We start from the raw sequence: 17,562 nt of genomic DNA, 5'->3' as shown, positions 1-17,562 counted from the left end.
CTGGGACGACGGCTGAGCACCTAGGAGGGGACTCAGCCAAAACACAAATACCTGAGCAAAATCGAGGCAGACGGTGAGCTGTGCCCAGGCGTGCAACGGCTGTGGCCTTGAGTAATGGGGACCGCTTCAGAGGGTGCGACCAGGCCCTGAGGTCACCTGTGAGGGGAGATCTTCAGAATGGACAGGGTGGCTGTATGGGAGCTGGTGGCTGAGTGTCCCACACAGAAGGCCCTGAGGTGGGAAGTCATCTGTGGGTTCTAGAAAATGAATGAAACCCAAGGAAATTGAGAAGGGGAAAGGGGGCACGACATGACATGGGAGCGTGAGCACAGCCCCATCACAGGGGGTCTTGGATGAATGTGGTGAGGAAGGTGGATTTCTTCTCAGAGCCGTTGAACCAATAGGAGGGTTTTAAGTCAGAAAGTGACGTGATTTGATGCTGTTTCAGAAGTTGCCTGTGGCTGTGGCGTGATGAGGTGGGGCAAGGGCAGGGCGGGGGGGAGAGCAGAGCTGTTATTTTGGGGCAGGTACAGATGGCTGCCTGGACTCACTCAGAGCAAACAATCTGAGGGCTGAGGGACGGAAACTGAATCTCAGAGACTTTGTAGCTACAAAGTGATGGAGCTAAGACTTAAACCCACGACTTCTCTCTCCCAATAGCCACGCTTTCTTAGTGCTTTATAATACTCATCACGACACTTATTAAGTGTTCGTTTAATCTTCATCACGTGGGCTCTGGGTATTATTGCCTCCAGTCTACTGATGCGGAGAGTGACTGAGCAAAGGATTTGAGTGACCTCAGGTTAGCCTCAGAGCCGGACCCTAATTCATAGGAGAAAAGGGACTGCTTTACAAATAGAAACCTGGGAAACCCACATCTTCTCTCCCTCACTGCACATCTCTGAGTCCTCTGGGTGTGTTCTTCCTCTTTGACCTCTGAGTGGCTTAAGCGATCCCGGAGCTCACAGGGTAGCTGAGCGCCATCCCCAGTGCTGGGGCCCTGGGCACGAGGCCACCACGCCCATTAGCTGACACAGGCTCCCTTGACACTCCCTGATGCCGAATGATTGACAGCACTCATAATGACACCTGGCAGGGAGCTCCATCCCATACGCCTGGCCACAGTGCCAGAAATTTCACTCAAAATCCACGGACTCTCTGCTTTGGCCCAGGCCTCCATCATGCCCACGTCAGGGAAAAATCCTTATTCCTCTTAGTTCAACCCCAAAAGATTTGGAGTTTTCCAAAGAAATGTTTCCTCTGAAATATATGTCTATCCTTATGCCAGTACCGCATGTCTCGATTGGTAGTAAGTTTTGAAACTGGGAACTTTCAACTTTGTTTTCTTTTTCAAGATGGTTCTGGCTGTTCTGGGTCCCTTGCATTTCCATAGGAATTTTAGGATCGGCTTGTCAATTTCTGCCAAAAAGACAAAAAGATGGGATTTTAATGGGGATTGTGCTGAAGCTACCATCTTAACAACCCAAGGTCTTCTGAAACATGGAATGTCTTTACATTTATTTAGATCTTTTAAAATTTCTTTCAACAATGTTTTAGTTTTCTTTTTTTTTTTTTTTTTTGCGGTACGCAGGCCTCGCACTGCTGCGGCCTCTCCCGTTGCGGAGCACAGGCTCCGGACGCGCAGGCTCAGCGGCCATGGCTCACGGGCCCAGCCGCTCCGCGGCATGTGGGATCTTCCTGGACCAGGACACGAACCTGGGTCCCCTGCATCGGCAGGCGGACTCTCAACCACTGTGCCACCAGGGAAGCCCTTAATTCCATTTTTAAATTGTTCATTGCTTACAGAAATAAAATGGTAGGAGCAATAAAGTTTTTTTCTTGAGGTACAATTGACATACAACATTATATTAGTTTCAGGTATACAACATGATGATTGAATATTTGTATGTATTGTGAAATGCTCACCACAATGTCTAGTTAACATCTGTCACCATCCCTAGTTACAGAAAAATTTTCTTGTGATGTGAACTTTTTTTTTTTTAATTTTTATTTATTTATTTATATTTGGCTGTGTTGGTTCTTCGTTGCTGCGCATGGTCTTTCTCTAGTTGGGGTGAGCAGAGGCTACTCCGTTGGGGTGCACAGGCTTCTCATTGCGGTGGCTTCTCTTGTTGTGGAGCACAGGCTCTAGGAGCGTGGGCTTCAGTAGTTGTGGCTTGCAGGCTCAGTAGTTGTGGTGCACGGGCTTAGTTGCTCCACGGCTTGTGGGATCTTTCCAGACCACGGATCGAACCCATGTGCCCTGCATTGGCAGGCTGATTCTTATCCACTGCGCCACCCGGGAAGTCCCGTGATGCGAACTTTTAATATTTACTCTCAAGGGGATTCCCTGGTGGCGCAAGTGGTTGAGAGTCCGCCTGCCGATGCAGGGGATACGGGTTCATGCCCTGGTCCGGGAAGATCTCACATGCCGCAGAGCGGCTGGGCCCGTGAGCCATGGCCGCTGAGCCTGCGTGTCCGGAGCCAAAAAAAAAAAAAAAAAATTGATCTTTATACATTATAAGCCTGTCAACACAGTCTTGTAATTATCATTTTATGCAATTGCCTTTTAAAGACAAAAAAAGATTTACAAACAAAAATGTTTATACTGTCTTTTATAATGCCTATGTGTTTCCCTTACTGGTGTTATTTCTTTGTGTGGAGTCAAGTTACCATCTAGCGCAGTGGTCCCCAACATTTTTGGCACCAGGGACCGGTCTCATGGAAGACAATTTTTCCACGGACTGGGGCGGGGTTGGGGGGTGGGGGCGGGGAATGGTTGAGGGTTCAGGCAGTTAACGCGAGCAATGGTTCGGGTGGTCACGTGAGCGATGCTGAGCAGCAGATGAAACTTCACTTGCTTGCCTGCCGCTCACCTCCTGCTGTACGGCCTGGTTCCTAACAGGCCACGGACCTGTACCGGGGACTGGGGACCCCAGATCTAATGTATTTCACTTCAGCTTGCAGGACTCCCTTCAGTATTTCTTAAACGGCACGTCTGCTAATGACAAATTCTGTTTTTCTTTACTGGAGATGTCTTCATTTCTCTTTGTTTTTGAAGAACACAAGGTTTTGATCCATTCTCATCCAAAATCTACTACAGCTTGAAGGTGGCCCAATTGGCAGTAACCCTGTCTTTATGTCTTTTCTCAGGGCTTAGATTTATCCTGGCTTCACCACTTAACTAGCTGTGTGACCTTGGACAAGTGTGTCACCTCTCCGTGCCTTAGTTTCCTCATATATAAAATGGAGATAACAGCTTTGTGGCCAGAGCCCCAAAGAGTGTTGGAGGATTAGCTTAGGACACAGAAAGCCCTTGGGGCTGGTGTGGGCCCACAATAACACTGGCTCTAGCTCATTTGCCAAACAAAAACAAGCTATGGGGCAGAGGTGGAGGAAGGAAGGGGATTCAGTGAGCCACTAAGCTCTTCCCAGTTCCAGGGCTCTTCCCTAGGTTCTCTTTGACAACTGTCATCTGTTTTTCCTACTGGTGGCTACTAGGCTCATCACAGGCAGCCTGGAAGCTGGCAGGGGCAACTATAGAGACATGACATGGAAGGAAGCCCATCCCAGGTTGTAAGGCCTACACGTGTGAATAAGACAAAGGGCAAAACGCGTACTGTCCTCTTGGGATATCGCCTGGATCTGGAGTGCCTATGATGACGGCTGGCCGGGATGGACCCCATCAGTGGCCTGGGCCTTGCCCGAGCCTCCTCTCTGCTCGGCAGCACCTCTGGGCCATTCTGAAGTTCCAGACAGACCTGAGAAGGAAGGTGCCTGTGCACCTTCCTGGTCTCTACAGGAAAAGACAGAACAGGTGCATGAAAATTTCCTGCAGCAATGAGGGTCAGTGCCCTTCCATCTTGCTTCTGTGCCCAAGTCATTGCTCAGGCCAGTCTCCCAGGACACCTATAAGCCACCAGGAAGCAAAGGTTTGTCTCCATTCTGCCACCACCTGGTCCAGCCCCACTGCCCTCCTTCCGTGGGCCACAGGTACCTCACTCTTCCCCCATCCTAGCCCCGTTCTTGCCCTCTCCTCCCTCCCAAACAAGTGAGACAGCTGACTCATGCCTCGAGGAAGGCCATTTATTTCCAAGATATAGACTATACTTTTCAGACAGGACTTTTCAGAAGCAGGAAATCTTAGTTGTCGCCTAGAGAGGTGTGTCGAGGACACAGTGAAAGGAGACATGCGGACGTGGAGCAGCGGCTTATCCAACACTGTTACAGCACTTTTTTAAATGAGCAAAACATCTTTAAAAATCCTTATAAATTCTTTATAATATGTTACACATTTAGAGACAATATTTACAATAAAGGATGAGGGAGGGAGGAGCGAGAAATCTACTTTACAGCAAATCTTTGCATAAAACAAGAGGACTGATAGACGTGGCAGTGGGTTCACAACCCCACCTGGGCTTCCCTGGAATGAGTGAGGGCGTGTGTGGGGAGGCCTGTGATCTGAGGTCTATTTACAACTTGTGGGGAGAAGAGGGGGCTGGGTCCCACCCACCCTTCCAAAAGGAGCAGCCCGGCTGAGAGCTCATCAATCAGTGTGTCCGCATGCGCGCGCACGTGCGTGCATGTTGAGTGGGGGGAGAGAGAGAGAGAGAGAGACACCAGGGATGTTTTCTACGCCCCCTCCTAAAGGGAAGAAGGTTCGGGCCTGTGTGCCTCAGCTATGGAAGGAGCAGGCACAGCTGGAAGAACAAATAGAGGGGCAAGAGGTCTAGCAGGGGTGACCGTGGACCCTCCCCAAACCGTCTGGGGAACAGGCAGATTCCCGTGGTCAAACCACTTGGGGAGTGTGATTTAGAGATTGGAAAAAGGTGGTGGTGGGGGAATAACCCTGGTGAGTCTCAGTCCTGCCTCTTGAGAAGGTTGAGAAGTCCCAACCCCCTTCTCTGGCGCCGACAAGCAGCAGGGGGGCAGGAGCCCTGTGTGCACCGAAGGCAGGGAGCCCCGGTGGGAGCTGGGTTTGAAGGGGGCAGGAGTGGCAGAAGTTGCTACTGGGAACACTTTGGGACAGTGACTACACACACTCGCACACACCACGCCCCTCCCCCCATGGACACCACCACCCTGCACCTCCTCTCCCCAGACATACATACACAACCGCCCTCCCTTAGCTGGCAGCTAGGAGCTAATTGCGGGGAGGTGGGCAGAGGAAAGGAGTGAAGAGCCAGCATCACCCACTGTCTTTTCTTTAGTCTGAGGCTTGGGGGGTCCCTATCCACACCCCATGGCCGACAAGGGCCCCTAAGTGCGACACAAAGGCCCAGAAGGGCACACTCTGTCACTTATCCAAGGGACAGAGAACCGCCCCAGGAGCCCTGCCCAGGGCCTCAGCAGCCTAGCCCCTCTCCGTCTCCTCAGCCCCGGAGGCCCCCTCCCTCCCACTCCCACTCTGCGTCCAGTCCCGTCTTCTCTGCCCGCCCCCTAGCAATTCCGGCGCACAAACCGGAGACACGGCCTCAGCGCCTCCCACTTGCACCCGGATGCTCCCAGGGGCAACAAGGCGGGGCGGAGGTGCCAGCAGAGGCGATTCCTGGGAAACCAAGGGGCTCCGGGTGGGTCAAAGGGGCGCTCGGCGCGGGGGTGGAGGGAGGGGCGGTCACAGACACTGATGGAGGCGGGAGGCGGCCGAGCGGCGCGGGGGCTGGCTCTGCAGGGCCCCCGGCTCCCCGGGCGCGGGCGGCAACGAGGCGGCGGTCGACGGGGCCCGCGCCTTGGTGGACTCCAGGCTGCTGAGGCCCGAGTCCTTGTTGTCACTGTGCGCCCGCGGGCCCACGGGCTCCGGGGGGCCCCCTCCGCCCAGCTCCTTCCACTCGTTGAAGTTGAGGTCGGTCAGCGGGCTCTGCACCACCACCGTGTGGCGGCGCCAGCTGCTCCGGCGCCGCCGCGTCTCGGGAGACAGCGGCCGCCTCAGCCGCACCGGCAGCATATCGTCCGCGGTGCCGCGGAGGCGCAGCCGCAGCGCCTCGAGGCGCGAGGGCCGCGAGCCCAGCGCCGCCGCCGCCAGGGCCGCCGGGGGACGCAGCGACTCCTGGCTGCTGGACGAGGCGGAGCCCGGCAGCCCGACGGCCGCGCCCGCGCCCTCGCCGTCCGCTCGGCTCCGGGCCAGGCGGCGCCGCGCCAGGGTGTCGCCGGGCATCAGGTGGTGCGAGCTGAACGAGGGCTGGCGCTCCGGGAGCCCCCCGGGCCCCGCGCCGCCCTCCGTGTCCGTCTCCACGTGGCTAAGCTCGCTGCGCTCGTCGTCCGCCTCGTCCCCCGCGCCCGCTCGCCGGCCCCCGGCGCCCGAGCACACGCTGCGGTCCATGGTGGACAGGGTGGAGTAGCCCGAGACGATGGAGCGCGTGTCCGCGGCCGGCCGCTCCTCCAGCGCCGCCGGGGGGCTGAGGCGCCCGGGGGCCTCGGGGGCGGCGGCGCCCGGCCGCTGCCCCTCCGGCCGGTCCTGGGCCCCCGGCGCCGGCGCCCCCGCCCCCGCCTCGGGCTTGTGCGCCTCCTGCTCCGAGTCGTCGTCTGTGCTGCTGCCCAGCCCCCGCGCCTCCCGCCGCTTCTTCCTCTTGCGGTTGACCGCCGAGATGAAGGAGATCGCCAGCATCTCCCGGGAGTACGGCTCCTTCTTGGGGGCCCACGAGCCCTGTGCGGGAGACAGGTCAGTGTGCTGGGGGCGCCCGGAGAGCCTCAGCGCCCTCCAACGTCCCACCCCTACACCCCAACACCACAGCACCCAATCTCAACAGGTCCAAGCCCAGCACTCTCACGTCCGCTGTTCCTCCTGGACGGCTGTCCCAACTGGAGTGTCACTATGCACTCTAGAGACTACCCCTCTTCGCCCCCCTCAATCCTGAAGCCTCCTCGGCACCTCCTCCGGTCTTAATCCAGGCTCTCAGCTCTTTCCTGCGAGCTGGGGGCTGGTTTCTCACCTCGCCCCAACTTTCAATCCATTCTCTACATCCAGTGCTGCATAAATCCTTTTAGACACAGCTCTCCTAATAATAGACTCGCAACAGCGAATGACACTCGACAGTTTGAACCCATTTCACATATACTATTCTGGGTTATAATACCAGAGCCTGCAGGGACCTTTCTCGGACCACAGCTCCTCCCTCCCTCCCTCGCCTGCCACTCACTCACCTGGGAAACCTGACTTTCCACCTACTCAGTAGGTACAGGCCTCTCCAGGGCAACCCGCCCAAGCTCATTTCCTTTCCCACCGCACCCCATGCCATTTCCACCGTCCCATCAGCGCCCCACCCTGACAATCCCCAACCCCAGATCAATCCAACCACCAGCTCTGTTGCCAAAAGTGGCTTAAAAATCCCGCACAATCCGCTGGTTTGGATAGAAGCCGCTCCCAAACTGTGATTTACAGCCCCACGGTGGGCAACTTTCAGCCACTGCTCTCATTGCTGAGCCCCGTGGGTGTTTTTTGGTCCTGGCCTTCCAGGATCCCCCAGCAGAGCCCAAGCTGCCCATCACTGCCTCCTCCGACCTGGTTTTTAATCCTCCCTTTCTGGCCTCTCCTCTCTTGGGAGGCTCTTCTTCCTCCTCTTACTCTTAAGAAGCCGTGTTCCCAGGGCTCTGTTCTCAGCCTCTGTCCTCTCTCCCTGGGGACATCCTGCTCCCGAGGTCTCCCTTGGCCAACACCAAACTCTGTCTCTTGAGCTCCAGAACTCTTCTTCCAACTGAATCTGTCGCTACCAAGGTGTCTGCCATCACCTGAAACTCACCTATCTGGAACCACATTATGGTCCCTACCCCAAACTACCTCCATTCATGTCCCCAGCTCAGGGTGATTTCTCTGCCTCCTCCCTCTTCCCTCCTCATCATCCTCTGTTCAGACCCTCACTCTGCATTTTCTGGGCCCTTCTGCCCTCTCCTAATAGAACTCCCTGCCTCCACCCTAGCCTCACTCCAGCCCTTTCTTCTCAGGAGCCCTTAGTCCTTCTAAGGCAAGGCAGGAATCTAATCGCCTCCAGACTCTGCAGGACCCCACCCCCACCAGGATAAAGCACAGACACAGGGCCCTTCACAACCTGCCTAGTGCCCCCCCTGCCCCAACACAGCCTTCACTCTGGCGATGCTGCCCTCCGACCCCTCCCTCTATAGGACTAGCACTGGCAGCCCTTAGTCCCACCCCACCCCCCCACCCTATTTATGGGATGAGCTCTTACTCCCTCTACGAGGCCCAGCTCAAACACGGCATTCTCTATACAGCAACCTCCCACCCAGCTCTCCCTTTGGCTGATCTGGGAAATCTCTTCTTCTCTTCTCATAGGCCTTTGAAACTACACATACACCAGCTCTTCTCATGTCAGAATAGCTTTGTTTCCATATCATCTATTATCAAACGCTGAGTTCTCTGAGGGCAAGGTCAGTGGCTTATTTGTGTTTGCATCCATGACTCCTAGTACAGTGCCTGTCACATAACAGGCACTTGAGAAATGTTAAGTGAATGGGGTGAATGGGGTCCCCTGAACATAAAAAGCCCTGTAGAAACGGATGCTGGGACTGGCCCCCAGCTGGGCTGAAATGACCTGCCCTTGCATCCCTTCTCATGGGTCACCTCCTGATTCAGCTGCAGCGTAACAGGCACACCTCGGAGATACTGCAGGCTCAGTTCCAGACTACAGGAATACGGCAAATACTGCAGTAAAGCGAGTCACATGAATTTTTTTGTTTCCCGGAGCATATAAAAGTTATGCGTACACTGTAGTCTGTTCAGCGTGTGCTAGCATTATGGCTAAAAAAAAGTACAGCCTTTAATTTAAAAATACCTTATTGCTGGGCTTCCCTGGTGGTACAGTGGTTGGGAGTCCGCCTGCCAAGGCAGGGGACACGGGTTCAAGCCCTGGTCCAGGAGGATTCCCCCATGCCACGGAGCGACTATGCCTGTGTGCCACAACTACTGAGCCTGCGAGCCACAACTACTGAAGCCCACGTGCCTAGAGCCCGTGCTCCACAACAAGAGAAGCCACCGCAATGAGAAGCCCGCGCACAGCAATGAAGAGTAGCCCCTGCTCGCTGCAACTAGAGAAAAGCCAGCACGCGGCATCGAAGATCCAACGCAGCCAAAAATAAAATAAAATAAATTTATAAAAAAAATACTTTATTGCTACAGAATACCATTATCTGAGCCTTCAGGGAGTCGTAATTTTTTGCAATAGTAACATCAAAGTTCACTGATCACAGATCACCGTAATGAATATAATTATCATGAAAAGGTTGAAATATCGCAAGAATTATCAAAAACGTGACACAGACATGAAGTGAGCAAATACTGTTGGAAAAATGGTTCCAAGAGACTTGCTCAACATAGGGTGGCCACAAACCTTCAATTTGTTTAAAAAAAAATGCGGTATCTGTGAAGCACGATAAAGGAAAGCGCAAGAAAACGCGGTGTGTTTGTAGTGGATGGAGACATAGAGCTGCCTCCCGTGGCCAGCCGGAGCCTGTCAGTGATTCAGGATTCACAGGCGTGCAGCTCCTGGGCTGTGTCTGCCCACACGGCACGACTCCAGAAGGCACCACCTGCAGCACTGCTATGACCAGCGTGAGGCACATGGTGGCCAGCACCGCTTTCTGCCTCTGCTCTCTGAGAGACCTGAGAGGCCGCTGGGATCATCTGATCAAATTACCCTCCCATCCTAGCTAGTTACAGAAGCAATGAGGTCAGAATGGTCACTTTCAGGGAATGCAGAGGTCAGCAGGTTCACATAAAGGTTGAGGGGTCAGTCCAGGAGAGGCTACAGGAAACCAGGGGTCTAGCATGAGCAAGGGGTGGAGGTGATCAGGAGCTAGATTCAGGTCACTATAATGAACTTGCTCCCCGCCACAGCAGTCTTGTGATGGAGTGAGCTCCCCATCACCAGAGGTGTGCAGGCAGAGGCTCTATGGAGAGGTTACAGGGGTCCTCTGCACCAGACTAGAGCAGCCTTCTTTCTGTCCAGTGCTTTCATCTGACACATAATGAGCACCTGCTTGGTGTCAGGCACACTGATCTCACTGGGACTCAGCCAGTGCTTAGAGATCCAGAGAGAAATGAGCCCAGTTTGACCAGCCAACATTTAGTTGACTCCACTACTACGGACAGAACTGTTCCCCCATCAAATTCATATGACGAAGCCCTAACCCCCAATGTGATAGTATTTGGGGTCTTTGGGAGGTAATTAGGTTTAGATGAGGTCATGAGGGTGGGGCCCTTATGGTGGAATTAGTGCCCTTACAAGAAGAGACACCAGAGAGCTTGCTGTTTCTCTCGCATGCATGCTCGATTTCTGCTTGCCATATGAAGACACAGTGAAAAGGCAGCCGTCTACAAGACAGGAAGAGTGCTTCCACCAGAAACTGACCATGCTAACATCTTGATCTTGGACTTCTAGCCTCCAGAACTGTGAGAAAATAAATTTCTGTTGTTTTAAGCCACCCAGTCTATAGTATTTTGTTATGGCAGCCTGAGCTGATTAAGACACACTCCTGGCCTTTGGGCTGCCTGGGGCAGGCATCCTGGCCTTACTGGTTCTGTCTCACAGGGCAGGTTCTGGAGCAGGCAACTCACTGCCTGTGAGACCTGGTTCAAAGAACCGGCTTGGGTTTCATTGTTTTCAATTTCATTGATTTCTGTTCTTATCTTTATTATTTCCTTCCTTCTGTTGGCTTTGGGCTCTGCAAAGACCTTAAAAAATAATTATTATATCAGACATATTTGTTGTTAACCCCACATTTGAGGATAACTCTTATCCCCATAAATAGTATGAGCAAGCTGAGGATCAGAAAGAGGTTAAGTAACTTGCCTAATGTCCCAAAGCTACTAAGTAGTGGAGCCAGGGCTCAGGCCCAGGACTGTCTGTGCTTCTAACTGCTGAGCAACACTGCCTCCAGGCCACCTAACTCCCAAGCCGGATCCTCTACTACAGCAGTTACCTCCCCAAGCACTGCCAAGGTGAGCGACTTCTCAGCTTACCTTGGACACTCGGTATTTCCCACCTTCCTTCCCAGTGACTATCAATCTTCTTCAAGGCTCCAATCACAATTCTCCCAACTCCCTTGACCAAAAAGCAAAGTGGGCTGGCTTGTACAGGGATATAACTTTCAGAATTGCCGTGGCACTTACCTTGGACTTGGCTGAACTACAGGTGGTAGAATCTGTTATTGAGAAAGGAAAGAAAAATGAAAGTTGGATTGAGCAACAGAAGACTGAGTCTTGTAAACACAATTCCCTCTCCTCAAAGGCTTCAGAAACCAGGGAGTTTGGAAACCTGAGCTCTCCCCAGATCCTGGGAGTGTGATGGGCCTCTGATGTCACTTCCTATGGGATAAGGATGGAGCAGAGAAGGATGTCAGTAACCACTTCCTTTTGAGGCAGAAAGTGACATCAGGCTGCCAGCCACTGGACCCTCATTTGCTCAGGGTTAAGAGCAAGGGGGACTTTTCTTTGGCCTAGTTCCTCTCCCCTCCCCTCCTATCCCTGTTACTCTGAAGCACTGGAGAGAAAATGCCAAATATCAGATGCAGTTCACGGAAACCACAACAATGAAACACATCAAATCACAGATGCTCTGGAGAAATGGAGACCACACGGTGCACAGAGAGGTGGATGCCCTAGATCCACCCTCCCCCCAGCCCCACTCCCAGGCATGAGGGGGCAGAGGGACCGTGTGAATGGTGCAGGACAGGGCAGACAGGAAGCGGGCGGGGCAGGAAGTAGAGAGGGCTGGTGATTGCAGCCTGGAGAGGTTCCACCTCCAGACCTGAGGTCAGTCTGCCCTCGTGGGGCACGGCTGCTGTTAATAATCAGTTACGAAGGGATGCGGGTCCCACTCCCCTAATATCACTGGGGTGGAGAAGGAACCAGAAACAAGTCCTGGCAGTGCTGTCTCCAGGACTGGGGAGGGAGCAGGCCGATCCCAGGATCTCCCGGGGTCCCAGGGGGCAGTGGGCAGGTGCGGTTAATCCACACTCTCCAGCAAGCAAGTTAGATGCCTCCTCCCCAGCCCTCCCCTGCACACAGTGAGAAGAGCAGACGGGCCAACCACACGGCGACACACACGGGGCAGGAGAGTGGCAGCAGGTGATTAGAAGAGACCAGGGGGGGGGGTCCTCTCTGCCATCCCCACCCCCCATGTCCTCTGACCCCCTCCCCAGCCTGCCTCTTGCAACTAGGGGTGCTGTGGTATGCCTCTGTCAGAGACAGAAGCAGTCAAAATACTAAGGGCGGGTCACCCACAGGTGGTAGGAGTTAGTGGCTTGAGCCAAGAAGGGACTGGCCGTTCCTTTGGCCCTGGACTCCTCCGCTATGATAAGGCCAGAGGCCTGGAAGCAGGACTTAGGGGCTGAGTAGCCAGGGGCTCTGATTTCGGAAGCAGGAAGAGCCAGCCCTTGGAGGCGGCTGAGGCAGGAGCTATAGATATACAGAGGCTTCCAGGGTAGCATCCCTGGTGTCCGGAGACGCTGGGTCCCACTACCAGCAAGCGTCCCCCACCCAGATAACCAGAAGTGGCCGAACTCGGCAGAGAGAAAGCCACAGAGCGTGGGGGACTGCAGGAGGGCAGCCATGCAGTGCCCAGACTTCCTGGCAAGAGGGACCAGACGTGGCTCCAACAAGTGCCTCCTTCCTCCTGAGAAGGGGCTTCTGGATGGGACGTGGGTGGGGGTAAGTTGTTAACAACTGTGGGTAACTGGCATGTCAGGGTGAGGCCCTCCTGGCCCCGGACCGTCCTGCCTGCCCCTCGTGCCTGCCCAGCCTTCTTATAATCACCCGCCACTGTTAGTGACCGAGGCCGCGATGCCACACTGTACCCGTTAAATCTCCAACAGGTCCGCTGGAGGAGGGAAGGGGAGGAGGAGAGAAGGGGCAGGATCCAGGGGATAGGGGGAGAGCACAGGGAGAAGAGGGAGGAGGGGTGGAGGGGTGCAAGGAGAAAAGGAAGAAAAATTAAAAAGAGGAACGTGCCCAGGACACAGCCCATGAGAAATAAAAAGCTCAGGAAAGCAATCAGTGAAAACAAAGCCCCTACCCAGCCCGGCGTGGGCACGGCCGAGGCGCGGAGGAGGCAGCACACGGGCAGGCTGGGCCTCCCCAGAGAGGCAGAAGGCCCCACCACAGCCCAGTCCAGCGGCGCGGGCAGGAGCAGGGAAGCTGGGCCCCTGGCCAGCCATCTGGGACCCTCGGGAATGCAGATCCCACCCCCTCTCCACCCCTTCCCAGGCCCCTGCTCTCACCTGAGCCTGGCTCACCAGGGGGCACTGTCCTGCCAATGTTAGGCAGGAGGTACTCGATGTTTGGCACTGACTGAGGCTCCCTGTCGTCCACAGGGGTCTGCAAACAGAAGGAGGGTCAGCCAGCACAGCCTCAGTTGTCTGACTGCAGACCCGACGGAACGGGGAACCCTGAGGACAGGGCGCAGGTCTCCTCCATCAGACCGGGGCTCACCCGTGCAGGGACCGTCTCCTTCATCAGCCAGGCGCTCGAGTGCAGGTCCTACGTGTCCCCCATTAGACTGTTTCGTGCCTCCCCCCCACACCTTGGCTGGACCCTAAAGGCCGGAGCTGTGACTCCCTCATCAGACTGGACCTTCCTAAGCCCTCTATCCTCCTCGTAAGATTGGAGGACAGGGTCTGCCTTTGCTACTGGACTAAGTTTCCTTAGGGCAAGGCCTCTATCTCCCCCTCAGACTGGGGCTCATGAAGGTGAGGACTGTTGTCTCCCATCAGATTGGAGGCTCCGGAGGAGAGGGCTTATGTTCCTTCCATCAGACTGGGATGTCCCAAGGGCAGGGACCTTCCCCTGCTTCAGTCTTGCTGCCCACCCCTCCCACCTGGGACGAGGGCCCACCATCGACCAGACCCCACCCCACGGGCCCTCTGCACCACTCACTCTCTCTCCCTTGTCCTCGTTGTCGCTGAAGAACCAGTCTGACTGCAGAGGAGACAAAAGGAAGTGATGGAATCAGCGTGGGAAGGAGCTGAGGGAAGACAGGGAGACACGGGCTCCCAACCTGCTCAGTTCAGAGGACCCACTCAGACACACCTGATGGAAAAGTCTGGACCCCAGTGTGGAAAGGAAATGCAGCCTGGAGTGGGAGAAGGCCTGAGCACAGATGGATGGCTGGCTCAGGGAGAGCTTCTCTTTGCCTGTTTTTCACTAAACACAGTCCCCTGCAGGTCACCTGAAGCGAGGGGGCAGCAGCGCCATCTAGTGCCAGCCAGGTCCACTGCGGGGACAAGGCCAGCCGCGGTGGCTGTAGCTGCATGTACCCGACACCAGCCTAGGCTCCACACTGACAACAGGGGTGGAACCCCCCCACCCCCCCGGAAAAGGCAAGTGCCTAGAGGGAGGTGTTAGGAGGTTCCCTGAGGGGCAGGCAGGCAAGGTTTTCTCCTAAATGCCAAACAGAATAGAAAATAAAGTAATAATCCCACTCAAATATATTTTGTGAAATTTGAGAATCTTGAAGATAAAACTCTAAAAGTTGGGCTTCCCTGGTGGCGCAGTGGTTGAGAGTCCGCCTGCCGATGCAGGGGACACGGGTTCGTGCCCCGGTCCGGGAAGATTCCACATGCCGCAGAGCGGCTGGGCCTGTGAGCCGTGGCCGCTGGGCCTGTGCGTCTGGAGCCTGTGCTCCACAACGGGAGAGGCCACAGCAGTGAGAGGCCCGCGTACCGCAAAAAAAACCCAAAAAACTCTAACTCTAAAAGTTTTCTGAGGAACAAAAACAGATTGCTCACACGTGAACAAGTATCAGCTTTAACTAGAACTTTCAGCAGCAACAGACACAAGAAGACAAGGAAGTAATATTTTTGATGTGTTTCTGAACTACAAGTGCAGGGATTTTGAACCTAGAACTTTATACCTTGCTAAGCTCTCATTTAAATTTGAGTGTGAAATAAAGCTATTCTAAGACGTCAGGAAGTTTGCTACTCAAAGACTATCTTAACCGAGTACATGAGCAAGTAAAGAAATGAATCCAGGACGGAACAAGAAGTTCTAAGAAGTAAGGATGGATAATAGCGTAGAAAAGTCAACTGTTATCAAACTAAGCAATGATGCACACACACACGTACAAACACAGACAAAGTATACCCATGACAATCTGGAATTCAAATTCTGAGGGAGAAACCAGTGACAGGTGAAAGTACACTAAGGTACTTGGCTTTTAGATGTGGTAGAAGGAAGATGTGGATACTGATAAGCTCTAGAAATTGATAGTAAAAATTAAACGTAACTACAGGCTTTTGCAATTGTATCATTCAATGTAAGTATGGGTTTTATAAATTATGTAAGTTTTATATCAGGAAAATAAAATGAACCCATCCAAAGCAAGGTAGAAAAGACCAAAAAAAGGAAATAAAATGAAAATGTAGTAAACAGAAAATGACATTTAAGATGGCAGAAATAAGCCCTGACAGGAACTTCCCTGGGGGCGCAGTGGTTAAGAATCTGCCTGCCTATGCAGGGGACACGGGTTCGAGCCCTGGTCTGGAAAGAACCCACATGCCTCAGAGCAACTAAGCCCGTGCACCACAACTACTGAGCCTGCACTCTAGAGCCCGTGAGCCACAACTACTGAGCCCATGCGCCACAACTACTGAAGCCCGTGTGCCTAGAGCCCATGCTCCGTAACAAGAGAAGCCGCCGCAATGAGAAGTCCATGCACCACAACGAAGAGTAGCCCCCGCTCGACGCAACTAGAGAAAACCTGTGTGCGGCAACAAATGCAATGCAGCCAAAAATTAAATAAATAAATAAGTCCTGACAGTACAGAAATTACAAAAAAGTAAATGAGCTAAGCTCACTAACTGAAAGTTAAAACACACAGAATGTTATATATATTTAAGGATATCCTTATACTTAAAATTAGCATCTAGAAGGTGGATTGAAAATACACACATTAACCTATCAGAGTGGTAATTATTGGGGGGTGGGCAGAGTGGGCTTTGGAATGAGGCAGGGAAACAAGGAGACTTGCAAGGTTGATTATGACCTTGGGCCATGAACCTCAATCATTATTCATCATGATCAGGCATATGATTAACTCAAATAAGACAGAAGAGAAACAAGAGACAGAAGAGAAAAGAGAGATAGAGGATGAGGGAGAAATGCAGGATCTGGAGTCAGCTTCGGGCTTAAGTCCACATCGGGTAAATTACCTCTCTATTTACTTATCTTTAAAATGGGCATAATGTATGAGTATCTACTTCTAAAACTGTGGTGAGGATTAAAATAAAATACTGTATGGCTGTTATCTAAAAGACAGGAAATAAATAACAAGTGTTGGCAAGGATGTGGAGAAAAGGGAACCCTCCTACACTGTTGGTGGGAATGTAAATTGGTGCAGCCACTATGGAAAACAGTATGGTGGGTCCTCAAGAAATTAAAAATAGAACTACCATATGACCCGGCGAATCCACTTCTGGGTATTTATCCGAAGGAAACAAAAACACTAACTTGAAAACATACATGCGTCCCCATGTTCGTTGCAGCATTATTCACCACAGCCAAGACATGGATGCAACCTAAGTGTCCATCAATGGATGAATGGATAAAGAAAATGTGCATATACTGTATGTGTGTGTATACACACACGCACACACACATATGCAGTAGAATATTATTCAACAATTTAAAAAAGGAAATCGGGCTTCCCTGGTGGCGCAGTGGTTGAGAGTCCGCCTGCCGATGCAGGGGACGCGGATTCGTGCCCCGGTCCGGGAGGATCCCACATGCCGCAGAGCGGCTGGGCCCGTGAGCCATGGCCGCTGAGCCTGTGCATCCGGAGCCTGTGCTCCGCAACGGGAGAGAGGCCACAACACTGAGAGGCCCCCATACCGCAAAAAAAAAAAAAAAGGAAATCTTGCCATTTGCAACAACATGGATGAAACTTGAGGGCATTATGCTAAAGTGAAACGACAGAGAGAGACAAACACTGTATGATCTCACTTATATGTGGCATAAGAAACCCCCAAATTATCCAAGTTCATAGATGCAGACAACAGACTGGTGGTTGCCAGAGGTGAGGGGGTGGAGGGTGGTTGAGATGAGTGAAGGCAGTCAAAGAGTACAAACTCCCAGTTATAAAATGAGCAAGTCCTGGGGATGTAATGTGCATCATGGTGACTATAGCTAATAACACTACTGTATATTTGAAAGTTTCAAAGAGAGTAGATCTTGAAAGTTCTCATCACAAGAAAAAAGAACTTGTCACTGTGTGTGGTGATGGATGTTAACTAGACCTATTGTGCTGATCGTTTCACAATCTATACAAATATTGAATCATTATATTATACACCTGAAACTAATATAATGTATGTCAACTACATCTCAATTTAAAAAACAAAAAAGAAATACCATATGTAAAACATTTAGTACAACACATTAATGTATAATAAATGTTAGCTCTTTTTTTTTTTTGCGGTACGCAGGCCTCTCGCTGCTGTGGCCTCTCCCGCTGTGAAGCACAGGCTCCGGACACTCAGGCTCAGTGGCCATGGCTCACGGGCCCAGCCGCTCCACGGCATGTGGGATCTTCCTGGACCGGGGCACGAACCCGGGTCCCC

The 17,562-nt window shown here is 52.9% G+C and overlaps 1 protein-coding gene across 8 annotated transcripts in view; it reads right to left on the bottom strand.

Moving 5' to 3' along the window:
- Positions 1 to 4,072: 4,072 nt before the first annotated feature.
- Positions 4,073 to 17,562, bottom strand: part of ARHGAP23 (Rho GTPase activating protein 23) — an 81,429-nt gene continuing 67,939 nt past the window's right edge. For all 8 annotated transcript variants that reach the window (XM_073798520.1, XM_033847505.2, XM_073798519.1 and 5 more), the window contains 4 exons: positions 13,883 to 13,924; positions 13,228 to 13,324; positions 11,120 to 11,151; positions 4,073 to 6,643 (listed from right to left, as the gene is read on the bottom strand). In XM_073798520.1, coding sequence (XP_073654621.1) covers positions 5,615 to 6,643; positions 11,120 to 11,151; positions 13,228 to 13,324; positions 13,883 to 13,924 — 1,200 coding nt within the window. In that variant the 3' untranslated portion in view covers positions 4,073 to 5,614. The remainder of the gene's footprint in view (positions 6,644 to 11,119; positions 11,152 to 13,227; positions 13,325 to 13,882; positions 13,925 to 17,562) is intronic.

The sequence above is a fragment of the Tursiops truncatus genome, chromosome 20, assembly GCF_011762595.2.
Source record: "Tursiops truncatus isolate mTurTru1 chromosome 20, mTurTru1.mat.Y, whole genome shotgun sequence".
NCBI classification, from domain to species: domain Eukaryota; kingdom Metazoa; phylum Chordata; class Mammalia; order Artiodactyla; family Delphinidae; genus Tursiops; species Tursiops truncatus.
Note: the sequence above shows the minus strand (reverse complement) of the source record. Positions and strands in the feature narration are given on the sequence as shown.